We start from the raw sequence: 25,567 nt of genomic DNA, 5'->3' as shown, positions 1-25,567 counted from the left end.
AATATTTTTCAGAATAAAGCTAACGTCACATTCTGGAACTAAAATGGTTTGTGAAAAAGTGGCATAAAAAAGAAAAGAGTTAGTTACTCCCTAACACAGCAGGTGACTTTGTCCCTGTTAAACTCCTATGATGCTCAAAAGGAAAATTTTCAGAGAAATTGACCACTTCAGAGACAGCGTATCAACTTCACATTAGTTTATTTGTTCAGCAAACAGATCACGATGTGAAGAATCGTATACATAATTCACAATACCTACAGGAAAGAGTGTATGTCTGCCATATATTTTCCCTGTATCCGCTGGTTAAAGCATAATAGGCGTAAATCACTGTGATATAGCCACATATTTGTGTATTGAACTATTCAATTAAACTAGAAAATATTCTCAAAGAAAAAAAACATGCTGATTAGATGCAAGACATTCCTAGAAATGGACTTGTGCTAATGGGCTTGACACCCCAGGAGAAGGTCACGCCAATTACTGTCAAGGTTAAAACGAACATTCACTTTAGAGGCACTTAAGCAGACAGAAGAGCCAATTTAAGGGCAGCTTATAATTGGGCACATCAGATGAATTAACTGAGCCGAGAGACAAAGTTCAAGCACAGAACAGGAGAGAGAGACCGATAGTCGCTAATCAGAGATGCCGGGGGTCCAAGAGGTCAGACCTCAAAGAACTGTAGTTAAACCAGTCCAAATGGCAACAAGCATGACAGTATACATATATAAAGTGCATTTGGAGGACCAGTGATGCTTTAGGAAGTGTTTTTCTTAGTCCAAATTATATACAAAGATGTGAAAGATGAAAAATACACTTGTTTCAGCACTTAAAAGCACTTGAGCTGACCTGCATTTACATTTTCTGGTTGGTCAGCACAACTACAGCATAAAAAACCTGCTGCACTTTATAATGGACTGGAGGAAACATGGGCGAAAAGAGAACCAGGAAGTGATGTCATGTTTCAAACTACACAGATATGACCACTGGTAAAGTGGCATTAAATATTTGGACACACAAGCCACATTGAAAAATGTAATTGCATTATATGACAATATCAAACTAAGTGCATTTAGTTTAAAGAAAAATAACTTTTCAAGTCATAAATTTCACAAAAAGAAAGGTTTCAAGTGATAGGTACACTGTTCTAAATAAAGATAAACAGTATTGTGAAACTTTCTGGTAATTGAATGTTGCAACATGTCCATAGGTATTGTGATGGTCTATACCTGTTTACTCTGAGAAGAACAGGCTTCATACATCCACTAAAAAAACACCTGCAGTATTTGTTTGTATACGTCACACCGTGAAATTCAGGTATTTTAAGTGTGACAAAGTGTCCAAATACGTTATAGGGGCCACTCTATTTAAAAGAGAGTTATTAATTGTGTGTTGCCACCAACCCTCCAATACCCTGCAGATAAAGGTAAATGTTATTCACTACCTGATTTAATGGATTTTTAAAGACCAGTCATTAATCATTGTGTAGTTGCATTGTCTTAAATGTGATGCTTTGAACTGATTATGCTGGAAAGTTAATGTTTCTGAAAATGGCTGAGCAATGTATAGTAAAATGTGGAGCACTGATTAGCTGTTGAAGAATTGTTGCCATTGGTTGAAATATCTTTCATATGCGTGGAGCTGATCTGTCATTGGTTTTGGTGGGTTTCAGCTTCACGGTGGCAAATGGATTCGTGCCTCTGCAAAAACAGAGAATGAAATTATGTTAAACAGAAACATCTCCAATATAGATGATCTCTTATTGGTGCTGTTGATGTGAAAAGCAACATAATAAAAGGTTAATGGACATGAATATAAAACAGGTGTTTTTACCGACCTTGGAAAAAGTTCTGGTTGAGACTCATATTGATCTTGTCTCTGTCGAAAACAAAATAAGACAAGTCATTTAGTATTAATGAATCGTTTAAAATGGTTTTATACTATTCTTACAATTAGTATGCAAAAAAACATCACAGCAAAACCACACAAATGTAATGTTTTCTCCTAGAGACTGATCTTGAAATCAAGGGTCAAACTCAAAAAGCAAACTAGTGAAACTAACTGCTTATAGTTGCATCAAAGGTACAAAACAGATGAACCCTTTCAGCCCATTAGATTTTATTTTGTGGCCTCCCGATACTAAATAAAGATTATATAAGTATGTTTTATAAGAAAATACTCTATTATCAGTCTATTTCAAAATATCATGCTTAATCCAATGTGTTACCTTTTTTTGTAATTATTTGTGAAATTTACTAGCACATTTCTGAGAGAACATCCTAAGTAAATCCTACACCAATTTTTTTAGTACAATTTACATTTTATATATGTTGCAATAGAATTCTAACGTGAAAATGTCCTACTTCTTATCGCGTGAACATAATATTTCATAATTATTGAACAACAAAACTGTGACATCGATGCGGAAGTCACTATGCAGTACATTATTATGAATGTATTCATATATTGGACAAAATATTCAACTTACAATTTATGAAAATCATGTTGGTTTTTTTGTTCAGTTTCGTATGAATATTAAACAATATTCCCAACAACTAATGTTGGTTTAATATATGGTTTAATTGGTCGTCAATTAAGGTTTTTCCTGTGTCCTCAATATCACACCTGTTAGTCTTTTGTAAAATCCCTTTATCTAACAAAAGCCACATCATACTCCAAGACATGACGTCATTTTGGAGGGAAATTGACAGCACACATGGTGAGCCATGGTCCATTGCCAATGGATTTGTTCAATTCTATGTTATCTGTGGTGTTTGGTTGGTTTCACACTAAAGCACTCTCTATCCTGTCTGATAAAATCAATTAAATCAGCATGATGATCAACATGGATGCTGTCATGTAATCCAACTCACTCCCTCACTGAGAGAGAGAGGAGAGAGAGACATAGACACAGCAAACCAGAACAAATGGAACAAGAAACAACAGGCTCATATATAACTGTTACGCTTTGCATCAATTTTGGTATAGCAGAGGATCACACCAAAGCACACACACACACACACACACACACACACACACACACACACACGCACGCACGCACGCACGCACGCACGCACGCACGCACGCACACACACACACACACACACACAGACCGTCAACAGAAAGAGCTGCTCCCCTGCAGCCACCAGAACGAAGGATGCGGTGTCGTGGAGAACAGAACTTCACCACAGTGCCCCTGCTGGCCACAGTAGGAACGGACACTTAAAATTCAACGCCAGCCTGCTCTGATCTCATCTACACATTTACATTAACTTACAGTCCGGAATCTCTCCAAGGATTTCAAATATTCTGAACATCAGCCGATCTTAAAGAAACTCACGAACCACATCAGAATTTACAACACACTCAAAGGATTTCTACATTACACTCACTGAATCTTAATCTTTACTTAAAGACAAAATGTTTGCCTTCATAAATTTCATCAAAATGTAATAACTTTACCTTTCCATCTGAAATCATCAATATCTTCAACCTGTCATATATTCTTTAATCGCAGTCTAATAGATTGCTGATGGATAAAATCCAGCCATTTTAATATAATTAATGAATAATTTTCATTTCTTAAATTCGATTTTTTTTATGTTGTTGTTGATGTTGTTTTTAACAGGTCTTACTCTGTTTTCTGAAGGGGTGGGAGTGACAGGCCTGGAGTTTCTAGATCTGGTTGATGGAGATGGCGGTGGAGGAGGTGCAGGCGGATTTATGTGTTGGCTGCTGCTCACGGTTTGATCGAGGAGGTTACTCATACTGCTGCTGCTTCTAAAAGAACTGCTACTGAACAGAGAATAATGGTTAAAAGTCATGAGATTGAAGAAATGAGAAAGTAGAGAAAGCAGTATAGGCTTACCTGGAGACGGGTGGCCCAGGTGGTTCATTCGCGGGGCCTACATAAGCAGCAGGGAACCAGCCTTGCCTAAACAATGCATATCAAATGAACAGGAAACAAAATCAGGTGGTCTGTTTGAACATCAGATGTTTTTAGCGTGTTACTGAGGATAAAAAAGCAACTCTCTTTCAAAAATGGACATTCATGGAGTTTGAACACCGTAAAAAGTAAAGACGTTCTAGTCTTGAATGAGAACGAATCATTCTATTAAGCGGGTAACTGGTTCACAGAATCGAACTGAATCAAACTTCAGTTCTGGATTGATGACACAAGACACCAATTTGAAGTAGCACGCACGCTCCCTGAGCTAATGAGATAATAGACATGTCCAGACGGGTTATTGAACCAATGAACTGGTTCGAAATGAACAAATCAACCCTACAGGCAGAGTTGAAAGTCACCTTTTTCAGTCATGTCCGACCAGGGGCACCGCTGGAAACATCCCACCCCATTAAAGTGCACCTGTGTCTGACTCAAAGGCCCTGTTCACACCTGGTATTAAGATGCATTTTGGTCGATCGGATCACTAGTGGACGATACTAAATACGGTGTAAATGGGGTCTAAAACATTATGACCATGTCCACTTTTGAAGACTTCCAGAGGTAGTCGAAAACACATTTGACCGGATTGTTTTCATAGTGTAAACGCTCATGTGGTCGAATGTGTTCGAACAGTCAAAAGAAGACGCCTGCTCTCCACCTACTGACCTAATGTGTGACCTAAACATTATGGGAAGCGACCTAGCTGGACAGTATTAAACTTTGTCGGCTGGAGACCCAAATTGGGTTTGAAGATGGAAAACGTATCAAGCACAATGTTCTCTTGCCATTCCTGATTTCTAACATTTGGTCTTGCGGTTGTCAGAGAAGTAATGAAAGCTGATGATCTCCATGTTTTCCCATCATCTCCAGTCACGTTCATATGTAAATTGAGTGAGCTTATTTTGTCCATTAGAGCGAACGATCTGAAAAAACACATTTACCCGCCCATAGACCCTCCCCTCGAAGAAATCAGGACAGAAGTGGTTGAAAGTGGACAAAAGAGACAGATTAAAACACCAGGTGTAAACGGGAATGTGCCTCCCTCAATCTACTTGTAATATATACTGTACTTGTGATCCGATCAACCAAATGCATTAATACCAGGTGTAAACGATCAAAAAGAATCAAATGAGCCGGTTCTAACCGTCAAGTTTTTCAAGGTTATCCTCTGACTGTCAGTCCAATTTTTGTGCATTTCCGATTGGAATCTGATCATATGTAGCATGTGTGACTGTGAAGGCTAAAAAAATCACATGAAATGATATTTTCACACATCAGTTTTGAGCTACATTAATGTGTGGTTTGAAATCCTATTCAAATCGTATTTCTGGAAATCTGCTTCAGTCTGACCACTCAAATCAGACTGTGCGTGATTTATGTCACTATCACGGCATGTAAAACATAAACATGTCAGACGTTGTTATAGGAAACATGCTTAAAGTTGCTGCGGAAACAAGGTTGTGTTGTTTGCAAAGTGCCGGATGAACAACAAATGACAATATAATGGAGACATTACAGTACAGAATAAAGCTGCGCATAGTTGAGCAAGGTAACCCCCAATCATTCCTCGGGTGCCGCAATGAATGGCTGCCCACTGCTTCGGGTGAGTGTGTCCGCGGTTTGTATTGTGTGTGATCCCTACTCACTACTCCCAATGTGTGTGCACTAACTTGAATGGGTTAAACACGGAGTACATATTCAGAGTATGAGTTACCATACTTGGCCTTCACGTAACTTCACTTCACTTAAGTTAGATTCACATTGAGTCTAAAAAAATGTATTTAAATTTAATGCTCAACTGGACCAGAATCAAACAGCCCTAATCAAAAGTCTAAAGGTGAGGATTAAGGTGTTAACTGCTCTCACCGTCCAGAGCTATCAGAGAGTCCATACAGCCAGCCGTTCCTGGGCTCTTTAAGGAGCAGTGTGATGGCTTCTCCCCGAGAGAATGGCAGGAGGGTGGAGTTAGCATTGGGAGGGTGGGGCACCAGTGCTCGCATCACTTTGCCACCAGCCAATCCTGAGACGGAGTTGGAACGACTGGGCTGAGGGGAAGGGCCTGCGGTGAATGGTCGAAATTTTGTCATATTGAGCAAAAAAAGAAAGAAAACATTTCGTCTGATGTCAGAATAAGGTCTCCACACCTCTAGAGGGCACCGTTCCCAGCGGCTGCTCCGCCCAGCGGTTAACATCAAGCTGACAGAACGACATGGAAACGTGGGTGAGTTTAAACATCCACATCTATGAACAGCATCATAATTTTGGGTCGCTAAGTGTAATTAAGTATAGGATCATATGATTATTTTTAAATATGCTTATTGTGTCCTTATACTGTATCTCACAATGTTGTCCTCCAGTCGTGAAGGAGTGCGTGGACGGGGTTCTCTTGTGTGATTCACCAGATCTTTCCACCCCTCTGCTCTGTTTTGCAGGCCGCCCCCTGTCTGTGGGAGGAATAACACTGTCGATGCTAATCAGACTGAACACTTTGAATGAACAAAATTTTTTAAAAATGGGAAAAAACAATATTCAAGAAAATAACTTTTATGTTGCACAGAGCAGGTTTTTAAAGTCCCCTCGAAAATTGTGTAAATAAAAAGTAAATATTTACTAATAAGCTTTTACAATAACACCTTTAGTACATTTCAAGCCCTTTTGACAATTTCTCCTTAATAATATCTACATATTACTTTGGTTACAACTTAAAGCAGCACATTAAGCAGCAAGTTAATTACAGACACTAAAAATACAATATAATATATATAAAAAGAATGACATTAACCTTGTTCATGAGATATGCAATAGACTGGGTGAGTCCGCAGTGTTTCTCCGCCAGGAATCGATATCTTCTTTCTTCCTCCTTTAATGCGTCTTTCTGACACTCTCTGAGAAAGTGCACATACTCGCTGCCATCCTAAACACAAACATCACCATCAACATCATCATCATTCTTTTTTTAAGAGAAATTACATCTAAAGTGCCATTAGGGAAGGGTCACACACTGCTCTCACCTGTGGGACCCCTCGCCTCATCTGTCTCTCCAGTGATGTTGCCTGGTTTCTCACCTCCATCTCATACTGCCTCCTGCTGTTCTGGAGGAGAAAGTGAACCACATCAATATATATATTCTTTTAGTTTCAACATTCAGATTAATTTTAATCTGCTAATGCTCCATGCTATGAGTTTTGATAAGGTTGAAGGAATGAATCCTTTATTAAGGTGCTCCTAGATTTAGCTGCCGTTATAATTTAAATAACAAGCAGTTGTTTTTGCAGGTTTTGTTTTCTTAAAATTCACATTTAATTGTTTGCATTTGCAATATATACATAATAAAAAAACTCACCAATATGTAATCTTTATCTAGTCTGACATTGTTGTCCATCTCTTGAAGGACTTCGGAGTGGAACCAACGGAACTGAATCAATCAGACATCCTCATTAAACACGGGATTAGCCGTACAGACAGTCTAACAAGTATTACGTCAACAAAGTGAAAGATATTAAAAGATGGGTCAATAGAGAAAGGTCTGTAACACACCACTCCCTCCAGCTCATTGGTGAGTCTCCTCTGACTGTCTGAGATCTGTATTAACACATCGCCTGGAAAACAAACACACACATACATTTTTATTTATGATCTTATTACAGCCATTGTATTTTCTGGTTAAGTGTCTATGTGCTAAAGTATAGGTATTTCCCTCTAAAGGTTGCACTGCCAAGCTGGCGTTATGTCATCATTTATTATTTAACATCACAGGGGAGGTGCAGTTATCTGATATTGACTACAAAACTGACACACACACACACACACACACACACACACACACACACACACACACACACACACACACACACACACACACACACACACACACACACACACACACACACACACACACACACACACACACACACTGTCACACCATCTCTCTGTGGCCATAAAATATGATTCATAACAACAAAAGCACCATTGAAATTTAATGAATTTTTTCCATTAAACCACAACAGGGTGATAGATGTCAACCATAAATAAACTCACTCTCACTCTCACTCACTCTCTCTCTCTCTCGCTCTCTCTCTCTCTCTCTCTCTCTCTCTCTCTCTCTCTCTCTCTCTCTCTCTCTCTCTCTCTCTCTCTCTCTCTCTCTCTCTCTCTCTCTCTCTCTCTCTCTCTCTCTCTCTCTCTCTCTCTCTCGTGTGTAAGAAGGTGCTGGGGAAGAACAGAGTGCCTTTACAAGAGCAAAGTACAATATGAGTGTTTGAAGGACACTGTCTCCCTCCCAATTTATCACTCTCAATAAAAACACACTCAAAACTCTCTTTCTCTTGCTCTCCCACTCAGTCCCTGTGATGGAAAGTACATATTTAACAGAAAAAAGAAAATGAACTGTCTATCGAGAAAATCTCTGACGTTGACAGAAATGTGTCCTGCTGTCATTTAAAAGTAAAAGAATGTGAAAGAAAATGAAATGATAAGAGGAAATAAAAGCTTACCCAGCAAACGAGATGACATAGTCTGCATGGCCTGTTCACCCATCTTAGACAGAGCATTGAAATAGGCCTCACTGGTGACGGCAAGGGCTGTAGACACACACAGTTTGATTCGTTTACCACGGTAAGACTGATTTTAACATCTTCTCACAGTAATAATATCTGAGCATCCTTTAAACAAGATGAATTTACCTAAGATAAAATATTAAATACATTTTCATTCAAGAACTTGTTAGACAGAGAATATATCATTAAAGTTAGGCAATTTTCTGGGCGGGCAGGGCGGCTATAGCAGTAGCAAGCTAACTTTGAAAGCATGAGATCCCACCCTCCCTTCAGAGCATCTCCAAACACATGCCTCCTTCAAAACACATGAATGCACACAGCAGAGTCTGCAAAGCGTCACGAGAGACGACGTTAAATATTTCCTCATGTCTCAAAGCACATAACATTACAATAATAATGAACATAAACAACTTAAAGTGACACTATGTAGTTTTTCAACCTTCATAATATATTTCCAAGACCCTTGTGATGGTACATCGACTTACAATAGGCTAAATTATTTACGACAGCGGTAATGGACAATTCCGCTTCCAACCTGTAGGGCGACCGCAGAGGAAAAGTTCCTTGGTGTTGCTTTAAAGAGCACTGACCTGTACCACCGGACTGCTTCAAATTCATTTCAACTTTGATAGTGTTGGCATGATAAATATGTCTATAGAAAGCTTGAAATTTCTACCTTTATACAAACCAATTAAAATCGAAAAGAAATTTGCATTTCTCTGCGGAGATGGTGATGCAGCATCATCAACTTCATCTTTGCAGCCGACACTGACACACTAGTTTATTAATTAATAAATAAAATGTCTCCTCGCTATTTTTTGCACCGACACATTCATAACCATTAGGCTACTTTTGCTGGTGCTTTGCGACAAGCTTTATGTATGCGCTTGAGAGTGGAAGAGGCTATATTACCTCTATATATATTAATAGCTCATTATGGTTTAGTATTCTCCTCAGTATATATTTAAGTAATTAAATTAATATAAACATGCGATTAGTCGACTAATGGCTTAAAAGAACGACTACAGTCAACAACAAAAATCTTTAATCGGGGGCAACCCTAATAAATAGACATACATAAATCCTGTAGATCTAGCATACTGTATCTAGGCAGGTGGAGCTGGGGGAGGTGGAGGATTTCAGAGGAACTCTGATAACGTGCTTTACGACCAGCCTACAGCAAACACAAAACCAGATTTAAATGTTGAGCAAGCAATCTCTGTAAAAATCTATAATTTAATTATTTTCTTTCTTTGGGCTGGAGTTAAGTGTTTAGTTCTGTATGCAACACTGATTTTGAAGACAGCTGTAAAGTAAAATATATATTGTGTAATCACCAAAACACTATAAAAAGCTATAAAATCACTTTATTGGTTCTTTAATCAATTGGAAGATGACTATCAAACAATCGGAATGTTGTTTGATAGTTATCAAGTTTATCACAGGAACAGACACTATCAAAGCTTCTGACGTACATATGTCAAGTTTGCACAGTTGCCCTTCTGTTAGTGAAACTCAAGACTCATAAAATAGACAGTCATTAAACAATGACGTTGAATGAGCCAATGACGTTGCAGCAATGCTGACTTATAATCATCAATGACAACCAGCAGGCCAAAGTTCAGCCACTCCAGGTTCTTTCTTCCTCCTTTCATCTTTTTCAGTCTTACTTGCTTGCCTCACTCAACCTCATTCATTCTTTCTCATGTTGACTTGCCTTGGAAAGCCTGAATGTAGCTGTTTCCCAGTGCCACCAGTCTCTGCAAGCTTGGGTTGAACTGCTCCATTACGCTCTGAGCGGGTGGACAAGCGGATTGAGAATGACAGTCTGATAACCGATCAAGTGTCAACACATTTTGTGACTATATGTTACACCACATCAATCTATCACCTTGGTTACAGATTACTATTTGTCACAACAAAGATTCCTAGCTAAAAAACACTTCTGAACAAATATATAAATATATTTTTTAACTTAATATGAGCAAATTATATGACAAAAAAATGATATGCTTCATGCTGAATATTTATAGATTTATTATAAATTATGTAGGCAACATTTCTGGACAATATATATATATATATATATATATATATATATATATATTTGTATAAACATGTAAATAAATATCAGTGTATTTTATTAAACATTTTGTACACAGTTAATAGACATGTGATTGTGTAATCCAGACTCAATTGTGAGAGACTTCACGCTTACCGTATAAATGCCCAGAGTGGTGCGGTGCAGTTGATCACTGTTTTGTCCTGACATCCTGATCTGTCACCTTAGCACAGCAAACAAATAAATAACTTCCACTTACTAAACAACAAATAACCAGACTGACAGATGACACACTGCTGATCTCCCCCTTGTTTCCTGTGTCCTCTCTTGTCTTGTCCTGTTTGTGAGTGTGAGCGTTTGTGTGTGTGTAAGAGAGAGGGAGAAACAGTGAGCTATTGTCACCCGTGTGGCCTGTGAATTATTGAACAGTGTAGAGTAATAAAAGTGTGACTGAGGTTAGACACCTGCCGTAAACACGGCACACCAGAGATAGGAGACAGGAGACAGGACTGCTGCTGTACCGTCTTAGCATTTTTCTCAGTGCAGTGATCAGACACCTTTGCAAGTCCCTTACATTATTTAGCTACATGTATGCATTTGGCAGACACATTTATCCAAATCGACTTTATATTATGTTGCAGTTGCTTTGTTGTCATTATTATTATTTAAAAAAGTAGCGTAGTTCACATAAAATATTTTCATTGCGACAGACCCCAAAATAGTTTTATACAAACTTGCTTGTGCTTGGAAAAAAATTATAGTCTTTCAATCACATCACTTATAGGCTACTTCTTTATCCTAAGCATGATCATACAATATATAGTAAATGTAATAGCCTATATAATTTTATAGTCAAATGTGTATTATCACAATGCCTCGTGTCATTATTGAGGATGATGATGATAGTTTAATATAGGCTAATGATAATAAAATAAAAGTAATAAAATGAAAAATAAATTATATAATATAGGCTACTAATATTTATGAAACTGGCCGCCCACAAGTTTCAATTAACCGTCGATCAGTCTCTCCTTGCATGGGCCGTATTGTCAGAGAGGCGCGCGGGCGCATGGGTGTGTTTGTGTTTATTTCACTCCTCCACTCCACGGCGCAGGATCTTTCCATCGCTTCCGCGGAAGAACCCGTCTCTGCTGTCCCACTAAAGATGGAGCTATCTGCGGCAGGCGACCGTGTGTTTGCCGCCGAGGCCATTCTGAAGCGCCGCGTCCGTAAGGTCAGTCTGTTTATTAAAACTCATTTTATTTCCTTTCACTGCGGCCTACAAACGCAGTAAACTTCAGCCCTGCAGACGAGTGCAGTGAATTGAACTGCATTTAGAGCACAATACTTTCTGTGCAATCATAAAACCGCTCGAGTAACGCGTGTTACGCGCATTTTGTGTATGCATTCATACTCAACTAATTTGACTGAGTTGCTTAATTTTGAGCTCAGGGTGCAGTGTGTGTCTGTTTAGATTAGACTGGCGCCAGCTGGAGTTGTTGCTGGTGCTGTTAGCGTGTTAGCTTTTTTGTGTCTACCCGGAGTGCAAATTTTTGACAAAGGCCGGTTCGTCTGACACTGCAGGCGATGCGGTGAGAAGTGCGGCACGATGCGACGCGACGCTACAACACTAAAACCCGTGCATTGTAGCCTACACAACGGGTATGATTACATTGCGTTGAAACCAACCGAACGGTAGCCTATACATTTTTGCGCGGTTGTACAGTTTCGGTCATTTATAATGGCATTTTTGCGTTCTGTATCTGTGGCGTCGCGTCGCGTAGCAACCACTAGTTTTTACGTTCAAATCGCTGTTTGTTTTTGTTTTTCCGTACAGCAGACGATTTTTTCTTTAGGTTCGTTACGGGTTAAATTTTGGTTGTCAAATCACCAGCATCTACTGATAGTTACAAATCTGAAAGACTTTGTATATTGTGTTGCATTTGATGGAGTTCACTGTCTAATGGGCATTTATTATTATGAGATAATACGAATTTTAAAGAAGTAGTTTGCCCTATTTTTTGACCATCATCATTTATTCACTCATGTCCTTCCATGCTTGCATGACTGACTTTCTTCTGTGGAACACAAAATGGGAAGTTTTGAAGAATATTTTCTTTTCCATAATGGGAACTGGGGATGTAAAGCTCCAGGAGGGGGGGTGGCGGAGTGGAGCATAAAAACATCTTAAAAGTGGTTCAAAGGACTTTATCCCATGTCATCTAAAGCCTTAAGGGATAGTTCACCCAAAAAAGAAAATTATCTCATAATTTACTCACCCGCAAGCCATCGTAGGTGTATATGAATTTCTTCATTCAGCCAAACACAATCGAGTTCTATTAAAAAAGGCTCTTCCAAGCTTTATAATTGGATTAAATGGTGCCATTTTTTGAAGCCCCAAAAAAGCCGACGTATGACGTAAGCGTAGCATTCATAGCATTGAACTACGCTGGAACTCAACTCTCTCGTGAATGCGTCTATGGCCATTACAGGAAGCCAGAGATTTTAGTCTATAAAGTTAGAAATATGGATATTTTTCTTAAATTATGGGATAATTTTCATTTTTTGGGTGAAGTAACCCTTTAAAATAGCTTTGTCATTTGGACAACTTCCACTCGACTCTAAATAGGACATGCATTTTGAAGCATGGATTGATGAATATGGTCTGCTTTGTATGATATATTTACAGTGCTTTAAAAAATGGAGCATCATCTGTCGGAGCAAGCTGAGTTAGGGCTGCACGATTTGGGGAAAATGTCATATTGCGATTATTGAGGTCAATATTGCGATTGCGATATAATAAACAAATGGTTTCATGAGTAAACTTGCTTGGTTCTCAAGGAAAATGCACTCACAGATTAGTGATAATGCTGAAATGTGTATTTCTCAATTTAAATGAAAAAGAAAGAAAAATCTTGCCTAATGCTGTAAACATACAGAGAGCACTGTCAGCTGGAATTATTATTAAAGGTTAAAAATAGCAACTCAAATTAAATAATAAATATTTAATATAGTGCACATATTTAGCAAAATACTCCTCTCTACATAAAATTTGTCTAGCCAACTAGCGTGCTATCAAATGACTTTCCTAGGGTAAATGTATAACTTTGTGACATTGTTCTCCAGCTGTTTTATTGACCTCTTTCCGCAGTTGAAAAAAAAACACTGATTGATCGATATTATGTCTACAAGGCATAAACATTTTGGTAAGTTGTACTGTATCTTTCAACACACCTATTGTTAATTCGTGTTTATTTACTATTAACTAGTAAGTTGAAGTAGATTTTCTGTTCACGACCACGATCTGTCACGACACATTTACAAGCACCAAAATGTTATCCACATTATTGCTACGCCCCATGATGCTTTGCACAAATTATGGGTGTAACTTCCGGTAAGCTGTAAACAATCAGTGAAAGACTAGCTCTATGGACGCAATAATATATTTCTAAACTGTGTACAATGACATTACATTATTCTACCCACCCTTCAACCATTGAACATTAAAAGGACCTTTAAAAGTGTAAAAGCATCAACAAAGTACTTTCAACAGACCATGAATAACCCCATAAGCACGATTCTTTCCACAGCAAAATCTGGCGGTTAAATATCACTGTGGTAATCTGTATTATGTAACATACGTTGCCTATAAATAATTTTTATTATTATTATTTAGCTACTTCAGCATTGCGTGATATTATTTCAAAGTGATTTCATTTCATTTTTTCCTACGCTCTTATCTGCGCCGGTTTCAAAATATTTTTCAAAAATAATAATTTCTGCTTGTCCGGCACTTTGCAACAACACTGCCTTGTTTCGGCAGCGACTTTAAGCATGTTCCCTATAGAGAGCCTAAGTCCCTCCCCTTCCGGTGGACCACCATGGGACCTTATTTCGGAAAAATGTTGTATGGTAGTCAATGGCGAGAGACAACAAATATTTGAATTACACATATGATGTTTGTCAATTTAAAAGACACATTTTAAAGTCAAGAAAGTCACAGTTTGATGTACAACTGTTGAGGTATAAGACTGTGAAAATACGTAATTACAAAGACTACAAACCCAAAAGGCGCGCATGTGACGTCATACCTTTTCTCTCAATGAATGAAGCTAACTTTACTGAAGCTAACGTCTGTCATTTTTTAGTCTAACGTTATAATCGCAACGTTATGCCGTCATGCCTGTGTGCTTTGTACCAGACTGCACACACACGAGCTTGGTGACGTACATAGATGACGAGAGATGTAATTCACTGAGCGATTTTCACATAAAACTAAATGTTACATTTCTGTTTTATGAAAAACTGCAACTTTCTTGACTTTCATAATTATCTTTTAAATTTACGAACATCATATGTGTAATTCAGGGCACAGTTCAGACGGAATAAAAAGATAAGTTGTCTCTCGCCATTGACTACCATACACATTTTTTCCGAAATAAGGTCCCATGAGCCGGAAGCGGAGGGGAGTGACTTAGGCTCTCTATAACAACATCTGACGTTTACATTTTACATGGTGTGAGAAAGTCACATACCACGCGAAATCCGATCAGAGCGTTCAGAATAGGATTTCAAACCACATATGGATGTAGCTTTAAACGGATTTCATGTGCTTTTTTTGGACAGGCTACGTTCAAATTGTCAATGTCGGGATAAGAAATAGAGGAAAGAATAGCATCAAGGGCTAGAGAAGCTAGCTCGTTCGGATCTTTACCACACATCAACTTTAGTTCGTCAAAATTCTGCGCTCTTTCCTGCTTACTAAATCCTTCTCTATATGATTTCACAGTTTCTGTGTTTTTTTCCCCCCATAGTTTAGACATCATAAATTAGTGTAACAATGCGTTCAGTAGTACAAAATCATTGCAATCCATGCTGTTGTTTACATCCGAATATCTCCAATATGGCCGCGCATCCGGGTAACTGACCAAATCGTGACGTTGGTGCAAACCCTCTATTGTCTGAATTTCATTTTCATTTTGCGTCATATAATCACATAGGCTTGACATCGCGATTGCAATATGATTAATCGTGCAGCTCTAAGCTGAGTAAAGATTCTTTAAAAATATCTACTTATGTCTTCCACTGAAAAATAACAGCATGCTGGTTTATAAGGGCATGGTGGAGAGTAAATAATGACAGAATGATCTTTTTGGATTTACTTCCTTCAATGAGATATCTTTCATAAATGCTGGAAACTGATTTGTTATTTCCATAGGGACGCATGGAGTACCTTGTGAAATGGAAGGGATGGGCAATAAAGTGAGTTAACAGGAATATGATTCATTAGTTAAGCTTGTATGTGTAACAAGTAGTGGATGTTAAATGATCTGTATATTTTTCAGGTACAGCACATGGGAGCCGGAGGAGAACATCCTAGATGAACGACTGGTTGCAGCATTTGAACAAAAGTGAGTGATTGCTTGTTGTCGTTAATGATTTTCCCCTGATTAGTAATTTTAAAGGAAATGGAAAAGTTACGAAATGTTAACTCCTGCGATCATTCGAGTTAAATACGTTTGTGACCGTTGATTCTTCTATTTGAAGTGGTCTCCGAGTCAAAGCTAGATTGACTCTTTCCTGCATACCCACAGGAAGCAGTCTCGAGACATCTCTATCCACATCACACAAATACCTGAGTCTCACATATGAAGTAAAACTTTTGTAGTCATGCTTTATGCTCAGAGGAAGTTTGTTGTTCATAAAGCTGAAACTGTCACAACCACTCTGTATATAAGCTCAAACACATGACAAAATCACAAACCCTTTGATCAACTCGTTTTTTTACTCAGAGAGCGAGAGCAAGAGATGTATGGACCTAAAAAGAGAGGCCCGAAACCTAAAACGCTGCTTCTAAAGGTATGTCAGCCGTACCAACTGGCATGGAAATAAATGTGTTTTGTGGTGTGATTTATTGAATTTGTTTTGTAAATATGCCTTGAAAATATTTCAAGGTATAGTTCACCCCAAAAATAATAGTTCTCATCATTTACTTACTCTCATGTTCCAAACCTATAAGACCTTCGTTAATGTTCGAAACACAAATGAAGATATTTTTAATGAAACCTGAGAGATTTCTGTCCCTCCATTGAAAGTCCATGCAACCAAAAACCTTGACGCTTCAAAAGGTTCATAAAAACATTAAAGAATTGAGCAGTTTAAAGTATTTTTGCTTTATGATGAACAGATTTAAATTAGGCTTTTATTGACATATAAACATTGTTCAACACTCATACATGGAGTACATCAAATATGAAAAATGGAATCTCAAATTAAGGATGTCACGATACCAAAAATCTAGTATTCGATACCGATACCACTAGGGCTGCAACTAACGATTATTTTGATAATCGATTAATCGGACGATTATTTTTTCGATTAATCGATTAATCGGATAGAAATTAAATTAGATATTTTTTTATTATTATAACTAAATAAAACCGTAAATCAGGGTATTTATGTGTAAAAGTGTACTTTAAAAAGTGCAAAAGCCACACATTGAGTTTTACTAATATCAATATTTGCATTGTTTTTAATGATAATTGCTGATGGCAAGTTGACAAACATGATTATTGGTAAAAAAATGATATCCAACATATTATGTTTTAACAAAATTTTTGTTAAAACAAATTTACACAGACATGTTGTTCAGATGTGAATATCTGAACTAAAAACAAACTAAAAACATCTAAAATATATAATTCATTTAATCTTTATTTAAAATTAATTATATATAAGGAATATAAGGATAAAGAATATAATATATATTATATATATAATATAGAAAATAATATAATATAAGGATAAATTGATTAAATAAATATAGAAAGACTGAAAACAATTGTGTGAATGTAGAGCCGCAGTAGATCGCGTTTGAAAAACAATTAAAACTTAGTAGACAAATGCTATAAAAAGAGAACGGAATGGAGGTAACGTTACCCAGCAAGCTAACAGGCTTGAGTAAAGGACAGGAGAAATTATGCATTAGTGCACAAGCATTCGCTGAAAACCACTGAGTACAGTGACTAAAAAACAATATTTTACTGCTGCTGTTATTAACTGCCTTTATATTTAGTGCTTCACTTTGTAAAGACCGTTTTAATTTAACCTATTTCTGCGGTAGCGCTATTTTAATCCATCACTTACGTTGGGAGCGAACTGATTGCACAACCTGATGCTCGAGACAAAATACAGACATCCCGGAAGTCCCGGGAGTCTCCCGCATATTGATTGCGGCTCCCTGATGCCCGCGAATTAGTTCAAACTCCCGAAATCTAGAGCGCGCAAGCAAGAGCGCGCATGCGAGACAGAAGAGACTGCTCCAAACCGTGTAGCGCGCGCGCTCGGCAGAGCGCCTGAGGGAGAGAGACCTTGCGTGTGTGTGCGTACCAGTAAACGCTCCCCGTGACGTAAGCAGACCAACTAATCGATAATGACATTCGTTGACAACGATTTTCATAATCGATTATAATCGATTTTATCGATTAGTTGTTGCAGCCCTAGATACCACCAAAAGTACACAGTAGTCGATGCCAAAGTCGATACCACGGTGAACAAAAAACAATAATACTAAAACAATGTACTTGTGTTTCTATGAGGTAATTTTTTGCAATAGTCAGTAATAAAACGAAAGAATAAGCACATTAGAAGCAGTAGCATAAATATATACAATAAAATGAAGTTACAAATTAAACAATGCTGTATATATTTTTCAGGTAGGTCTAACAGTAGTATTCAAGTAAACATACCACAGAAATTGAATGATTAAATATAAAACAACTCTGCATAGTCATAACAGTACAAGTTAAATATAGATTAATCCTTATTAAAGCTTTTCTTTTGTTGTTTGATTATCATTAATAATACAGAAAGCCAATATTAGACAGTAGGAGGATTTAAAGGCTGCTGCCACTAAGACCTAATGAACTGAAACCAAATGCTGTTACACATGCTGTTCACATTCACATAACTGACGTGAATATTCGCCAAGACAGGCATTTAGACATAACTGTATGTGTATTTGAGCATTTATGTGTAATAAGACGCAAAAATATGACACTCACGAGAGGCGGCCATGTTTTTGCGCTTTGGTTGAGAGCATACTGACTGAAGAACGTCTCTCAGAGAGCTCGTGAGTACCTTATAGTTTCAAATCGCGTGAATTTATAAATTGGCATGAAATAAAACGATGTGCGCTAAAGTCTTGTATTGCACCGTGCAGCTTGCTTGCAGAGCAAAATCAATGTGGATACTATGAAGCTATTTGCGCATTTTGAAATAGAGAGCGAAGACACAGTACTGCTGAGTCACTAACACTGTTTGTGAAATCACATCTCTCAGAAAGTTTTCAAATTACTGATTTGCTTTGATAATCTGTTTGGGTTCAACCTACATGCTATGGTGCATAAATGTTTGAGACCATCAGTACTTATTGTACTGTAGAAAAACATGAACGTCAGGATTTTAAAATGTTGGTATATCGACTTGTTACCGAAGTATCGGTTATCATGACATCCCTAGCTCAAATGTACACAGTAAAAAAAAAATTGTTATAAATAAAAGATTGTGCATTTTACAAGAACACTTTCTTTCTTTTTAATAAATTGTGAAATTTACTACCAATTTCTGAGTGAATTTTTTTCTACACCAAATATTTTCAGTGTACTTGCTTTACGTGCAAGAACAAAATCATTGGTTTTTGATAAAAGCTTAAACGTGCTTACATGAGGTTTGTTCTCACGTGTCAAGCAAGTGCAGTTTTGGTTTAATGGCGGGACAGAAATCTCTCAGGTTTCATTTGTATTTCAAAGACGAACGAATGTTTTATTGGTTTGCAACGACATACGGTGAGGTAATAAGGTGACATAAGGTTTGACTAACTCTTTTAAAAGTGAATAATTTTCGACATTTTCCCCATTATTTAGTCAAGAGCGCAGGCTGCAGACACTTCCCCAAGAGTCCCGGAGTTCAAGCCTAGTCGTCCTCAGCCGCATTCAAAGCTTCCTTCGCCCTTAGCTGCACCGTCCTACACCCCAACTGCCCCATCTAATGCTAAACTGCAGTCGGGCGCTGCTCAGCCCAAACTGAAAAAAGACATTCACCGCTGCCATCGCATGGCACGTCGCCCCTTGCCCCGCCCGGATCAAACAGTTGGTCCCTCAGGCCCTTTTTCGTCCCGTCCAACAGTCAGTCCCTTTTCGGAAACAGTCCGTATTCTCAATCGAAAAGTCAAACCCAGGGAAGTGAAAAAGGGACGGGTCATTCTGAACCTCAAAGTGATTGACAAGGCTGGGAATGGCGGAGTTGCTAATAGTAGAAGGACACACTTGCCCGCTACACAGCAGTCCCATTTTGGGCGGCAGAAAATTCCATCCCGGAACAGGGTGATTGGTAAAAACAGGCGGTTTGGAGAAGGGTCTTACCGAGGAATCCAGCCCCCAATTAGGAGTTCTGGGTTTCCTGTTTTCGGAAAACTCTTTGATTCTCACTCTCTGAACAATGCAGACAACCAGACTCAAAGTGGAGAGAGTCGCAACAACACAAACAGTATCTCTTCCTCCAAAAGTTCAAAGCTCCGGGACGTGTCCAAAGGTCAGACTCTCAATGATGAACTGCCTCCGTCAAACTCAAGCTCGGAAGTTTCAGACGGCGAGCCAGCCTCTCCGCGACAAACCCAATTCCAGCATTCCTCATTACCATCCAAAACCTCTGCAACCAACGCCCAAGATCCTGCCCTTCACAAAGTGGGCGCTCAACCCGTGGCATCCAAAAACAGCTCGGGTCCTTCTGCTCTTCCTTCCTCTCCTATGTTTTCCTCTTCATCCTCTGCGTCGTCATCCTCCGAAGACAACGAACACATCCTGGACCTCTCCGTACCTCATGAAATGGACAGGCGGTTGCGGCGACGGCATCCCTTCTCTGGCCGTCGGCAGCTCAAGGTCCCAGAGGTTCCCGTGTCAGAGGAGCCGTCGGAGGAAGAAGATTTGGACTGGCATCCTGACATGACATCCAGATGTGCCAATGTGGTCGTGACAGATATCACAGCTAACCTCCTCACTGTAACCATCAAGGAGTTCTGTCATCCGCCATCCGCTACCTCTCCTCCATGCTACCCCAAAAATATATCAGCTCAACACAACACACAACAGCCAAAGCATCCCCCTAACAAAACTTGAGTGCAGACAACACCGATACGGCCTCCTCTAGCCTTCAAAAGAGATGTTGGGAGGTTTGTAAGTAGATTGTTTACAGTTTTCAGCTGCCTTTGTTAAGAGATGTGGTCAAGCTGTCCACTCTACAACACTGTGCCATGACTTTTATAACTACGAAGGAATGTCTCTGATGAAGGTTTCTTGGCTCATTGTGTTCAATCTGAGCGCATCGACTTTTCTAAGCAGATTAACTCACCAATGGCTTCTTTAGAGATGTGCCAATCAATTCCTTCATGGTATTTATTCCATAAATCACAACTGATTGAGTTGTACCATTCAAAAGTTTGGGGTTGGTAAGATTTTTGTAATATTTTTGTCCCTTAGGCAAAAAAATATAGTAAAAGTAATTTTGTAAAAAATTACAATATAAATAAATCTTTATTTGTGATTACAATTATTGCTATGATGAATTTTCAGCATCATTACTCCATTCTTAAGTGTCACATGATCCTTCAGAGATAATTTTAATGATTATTTGCCCCTCAAGAAACATTTATCAATGATGAAAACAGTTGTGCTGCTCAATATATTTGTAAAAACTGAAAACTTTTTTTCAAGATTCTTTGATGAATAGAAAGTTCAAAAGAACAGCATTTATTTGAAATGCATGTTGTTACAACGTAAAAGTCTTTACTGTATCTTTTAATCAATTTAATACATCCTTTCAAGTATGCATTTATTTTTACAAATCGAACCAATCCCAAACTTTTGAATGTTTATATTAAATGTATACACACACACACACACGTATTAACTGCGTCTTATTCAAACTAAAACTGCAGCATGTTCGATCATTTCTGTGAGTGAATGTATTATGTATAGCATCACAAACATTGAAAAGTGCTGTAAACTGCAATTGAGGGCTGAATTGTAATATATGTTTTAATTATATATTCACAATATTATATATATAGAGAGAGAGAGAGTCCAAATTGATCAAATATGAGCAAGAATTCACTTTGGAGAGTAAATAACCAGTTGTCCAATAATTTCTTAGGAACAGCAACATAATACATATTTTAAATGTTAGTGTAATGCAACCCAAGAAATGATAGTCATACCTTCGCCAGAGTTTTTCTTATATTGTCGTAATAACGACAACGAAAGTGGTGACATTCGAACCCGATATCACGGCAATTTATATGTTTTTTACAAGGTGGCTAATTTATTCGATTTCATATGATTTTTCAAAAAGTGTCATCAGGAAGACCACCCTAACCATGCCCTTAAATCTACCCATCACTGGGGTCTAGACAAATTGTACGAAAACGTACGAGTGTGGTCGTACGAATTAGCCACCTCGTAAAATACGTACGATTTGCTGTGAGATTGCATTGGTCATTCTTGGCGTTAAACCACCGATATATTGTTTTTGTGAGATTACCTGCAGTAAATATTCCAGAGGGAAACGACTAAATATGTTGTCATAACGAAAGAATAAAATTCCTTTGCTGGTATATTTCTTATAAGAAATATTTATTGCCATAAAAGTTCCTCATTTCTCCTGTCATTGTGACACAAAGTTAATATTTTACCCTGGTTATTTTTTTATTTTTAGTTAAGCTTTGGCATAGCAGGATTCCTGATAGAAACACTTTCAGCTTTAAGGGTCCCCACAGCCAGTACCTTCATTATGAAGCAGAATAACACAACCATTTCAAACTTGTATGTTTTATCTCAGTGTTTATGCCTGACAAGTGTTTATAGTGCTGTCTTACCCATTTTAACTTTCACTGAGGTTCCCAGAAAACAGTAAGAAAAAGAGAGGGATAATGTAAAATAGGAAGTTATTGTTGCTAAGCTGAAATACAGAAATAATTGCCAGAGATTCAACTACAGGAATCTAAGCCAGCAAGCCATGTGTTCCTTCTCTGCTGTTTTCTAGATTTTCCTCTTAAATTTGGCTTAAAACCTCAGACAGGGAGCAGTAGATTTTAAAATCTAGCTGTTAATTGATTAACTCGTTCAAGAAACATTAACTGTTATTTAATGACTAGCGTGTTCATGTTAATTTTATTTTATTTTTGCCCTTTTAAAGGTATTTGTTCTGGTACAGCTATTTTGCTTCTTACTGAAGTTTTCTTTTTTGTAGTAGAGAATCTAAATGTTTGTGCTGCAAAAAGCTTCGAGTTAAAGTCAATAATGTCAACTATCATTCACTTGGAACGTGAGGAATCACTTCGGTATCATCCCGGTCTCTCTTTATCCCAAAACTCTGTTGGGATAGAAAAATCTCAACAGAGAGAGAGTGTGTACTCTATCACTTTGAATCCAGATTTGCGTAGACTTTGGTGAAGGGCATTCTGGGAAAAGCAAGCTTTTGATCTAGTCCTGACGTGGTTGGAACGGTCTCTTCCCTCCAGTTAGGTATTAATGAGAGCTAAAGTTTAAGCCCCAGGAGCTTCGGTCTTGATGCAAACCAGTGTCAGTTTTTAATTAAGAAAAGGCACAGGCGAAACACACCAGCCTGATGAAGTGAATGGTGATGTCATTGATATGGAAACTTTTGCTGTAGCCAAATACAATGTTTTGGGCTTTGCTTAGTCATAAAATGAGCTCATAGTGCAGTTTTTCTTATGTTTTTTGGCATGCCTTGTTCTTAATGTCCAACAAGCCTTTTATATATCTTATTTAAAAATTGAGACTTGATTGATTGACTGTTTTGTTTTGTGTTGCTTTTCAATATCCATTTATGTCATCAGAGATCAAGCACTCAGTCCTGCTTTCTGCAGCTTTGTGGTTTGCAGCTTTGTGGTTTGCACCAATATTGTTGGTCCCAAATCCCTGATATTTGCCGCAAACACTGGATTTTCTGACCCCTGATACCTCCCCTGTAATCACACTTAACCAGAACTTTAAGACTTGTGCATAGAGAGGGGGTCAGAATCAAGATTTCCTCTCAAAATCCTTATCTGTATTTGGCATCATTCTGTTTATCTCACTAAATCCTGACTCTCGTTATTCCTCCACATTTGTCGACGGTTTATCTCAAACCTCCATGATGAGGATGATTTAAGGACACATTCTCTCATTGACCTGTAAAGAAATTGATTTTTATTGTAATGGAGTTGTTTGTTCAGCCATATTGTTTGTTCAGCCATATTGTTGTTTTTTCCCAAAATGGCTAATTTGAGGAATTGCAAACTCCTCGGCACTTAGAATGCATGTTTTCAAGTCTTAATTGAAAAGATTCAACTGTAGTGCACTCGTGCCTTTGTGCAAAGGAAGAGTTTTTGAATATTTTCAAAAGGATCATACATGGTTCTTTTTTTTAATGTGATTCTTTTGAAGGAAGTTTGAATATATGGAATTAATTTTAGTTCTGGTTTCATGTACTTCCGAATGTATGCATTTTCCATAACTTTTACATACAAGTCATTGTGTTTAACTTTTTACTATGTTGCCTTGACAAAGCCAGTAATATTATCCTGTACACAGACACTTCGGTTAACTCCTAAAAGGATGTTCAAGTTACATCCATCAAACTCAGTCAGTCCTTCAGACTGTTCTCACTTCTTTGCTAATTTATTGGACTTCCCAGGAAATTTTCTGACTAATTCCTGAGCTTTCAAGCTGTGTTAACCAAACATATTAGAATTGGCTATAGTAGTGGCCTAAGACTTGAACTTCAAGCGAACCTTCAAACGTTCAGGCTCAACTTTCTCCAGCCGACATTCAAAAGTTTTTATTTACATTTGCTGTCTTGTGCAACCAGGTCTGTAGCGTTAGCAGTGTTAAGCACACAGAACATGTGCAAATCATTAATGGCCTGACTGTTTGAGAACAAACCCTTAAACTGTGTTCAGGAGATCAGCGCCACACTGCTGCACTGTGTAACTTCTGAACCATTCTGTGCAGTTTTGACATTTTCTGGCTTGTGTGTGTGTGTGTGTGTGTGTGTGTGTGTGTGTGTGTGTGTGTGTGTGTGTGTGTGTGTGTGTGTGTGTGTGTGTGTGTGTGTGTGTGTGTGTGTGTGTGTGTGTGTGTGTGTGTGTGTGTGTGTGTGTGTGTGTGTGTGTGTGTGTGTGTGAATTATTTTTGTATAAGTTCTGGAATTTGACACTCCATCTCATCTTAATCACAGATTAAATGTAAATATTTATTGTGGGTCCCCCTTTAAGTCTGAAAGCTTGTAAGCCAATTTTATTTATTAATTTTAATTTCCTCTAATTTGTTAATTTTGTTGTAAATATTTACTTTATGCCTGATTTGTATTTTGTACTGGCCATATAAGAATTATAATTATTTTTCATTGCTTTATGTATTGTGTACAGATTTGTAACTGAAGTGTTGAAAATCATGATAATTTTTGTATTGTCTTTGAAGTAGAAGTGTAGCTAAGCTCACTGGCCCTGTTTTAATAAAGGAATTGCATTTGTGATTTTGCAAATTACGTGTTGTGTAGTTTTTATATTTATATTTTGTGGTTTATAGTCAAATCCTATTCAATTGTCATTTTCACTGAACTTTTCAGTATTTGAGTAATTTTGGATGCACTTTAAAAACCTCATGTCTCAGTATTGTCACCAGCATCAATGCAGTATCCATTTGTGTATACTGACTGTCAAGACAAACCAATTTCAGTTAACAAATGTGCCTCAGTGAAAAGATGTGGAAGGAAAATATTGTTTGTGTATTGTGTAGTTCTGCAGGCCAGACATTGTTCCACTTTATTCAAGGTCTTTATTTAGATTCTGTGATTTAATCTCATGTAGTCAACATGGGTACAACATTCACATGTAATTTCACTTTAAAGGGTTTGTTCACCAAAAAATTAAAATTCTGTCAGTAT

At 37.9% G+C, this 25,567-nt stretch overlaps 2 protein-coding genes across 4 annotated transcripts; one reads left to right on the top strand and one right to left on the bottom strand.

The window, feature by feature from the left end:
* Window positions 1–181: 181 nt before the first annotated feature.
* Window positions 182–11,790, bottom strand: baiap2l2a (BAR/IMD domain containing adaptor protein 2 like 2a). Of its 2 annotated transcripts, none has more exons than XM_077212030.1 (14): window positions 10,721–11,790; window positions 10,220–10,295; window positions 8,440–8,526; window positions 7,484–7,545; window positions 7,290–7,361; window positions 6,958–7,038; window positions 6,729–6,860; window positions 6,289–6,390; window positions 6,091–6,142; window positions 5,813–6,005; window positions 3,866–3,931; window positions 3,633–3,789; window positions 1,835–1,875; window positions 182–1,697 (listed from the first exon to the last, which is right to left on the bottom strand). In XM_077212030.1, the coding sequence occupies exons 1-14, from the start codon at window positions 10,772–10,774 to the stop codon at window positions 1,625–1,627; spliced, it is 1,248 nt and encodes a 415-aa protein (XP_077068145.1). In that variant the 5' UTR covers window positions 10,775–11,790; the 3' UTR covers window positions 182–1,624. The 2 variants fall into 2 exon arrangements, with proteins under 2 accessions (XP_077068145.1, XP_077068144.1); XM_077212029.1 differs by having other exon boundaries at window positions 3,633–3,792; window positions 10,721–10,943.
* Window positions 11,559–25,165, top strand: cbx6b (chromobox homolog 6b). Of its 2 annotated transcripts, XR_013196747.1 has the most exons (6): window positions 11,559–11,798; window positions 15,783–15,826; window positions 15,910–15,975; window positions 16,357–16,423; window positions 19,489–20,796; window positions 23,478–25,165. XR_013196747.1 is itself a non-coding variant. In XM_077212021.1 (5 exons), the coding sequence occupies exons 1-5, from the start codon at window positions 11,601–11,603 to the stop codon at window positions 20,737–20,739; spliced, it is 1,626 nt and encodes a 541-aa protein (XP_077068136.1). In that variant the 5' UTR covers window positions 11,560–11,600; the 3' UTR covers window positions 20,740–25,165. The 2 variants fall into 2 exon arrangements, 1 of the variants encoding a protein (XP_077068136.1); XM_077212021.1 differs by having other exon boundaries at window positions 11,560–11,798; window positions 19,489–25,165.
* Window positions 25,166–25,567: the final 402 nt, after the last annotated feature.

This window comes from Siphateles boraxobius, unplaced genomic scaffold (assembly GCF_051911475.1).
Source record: "Siphateles boraxobius isolate OS27281-9 unplaced genomic scaffold, OSU_SipBor_1 66, whole genome shotgun sequence".
NCBI classification, from domain to species: Eukaryota; Metazoa; Chordata; class Actinopteri; order Cypriniformes; family Leuciscidae; genus Siphateles; species Siphateles boraxobius.
This window is presented reverse-complemented; position numbering and strand designations above follow the sequence as displayed.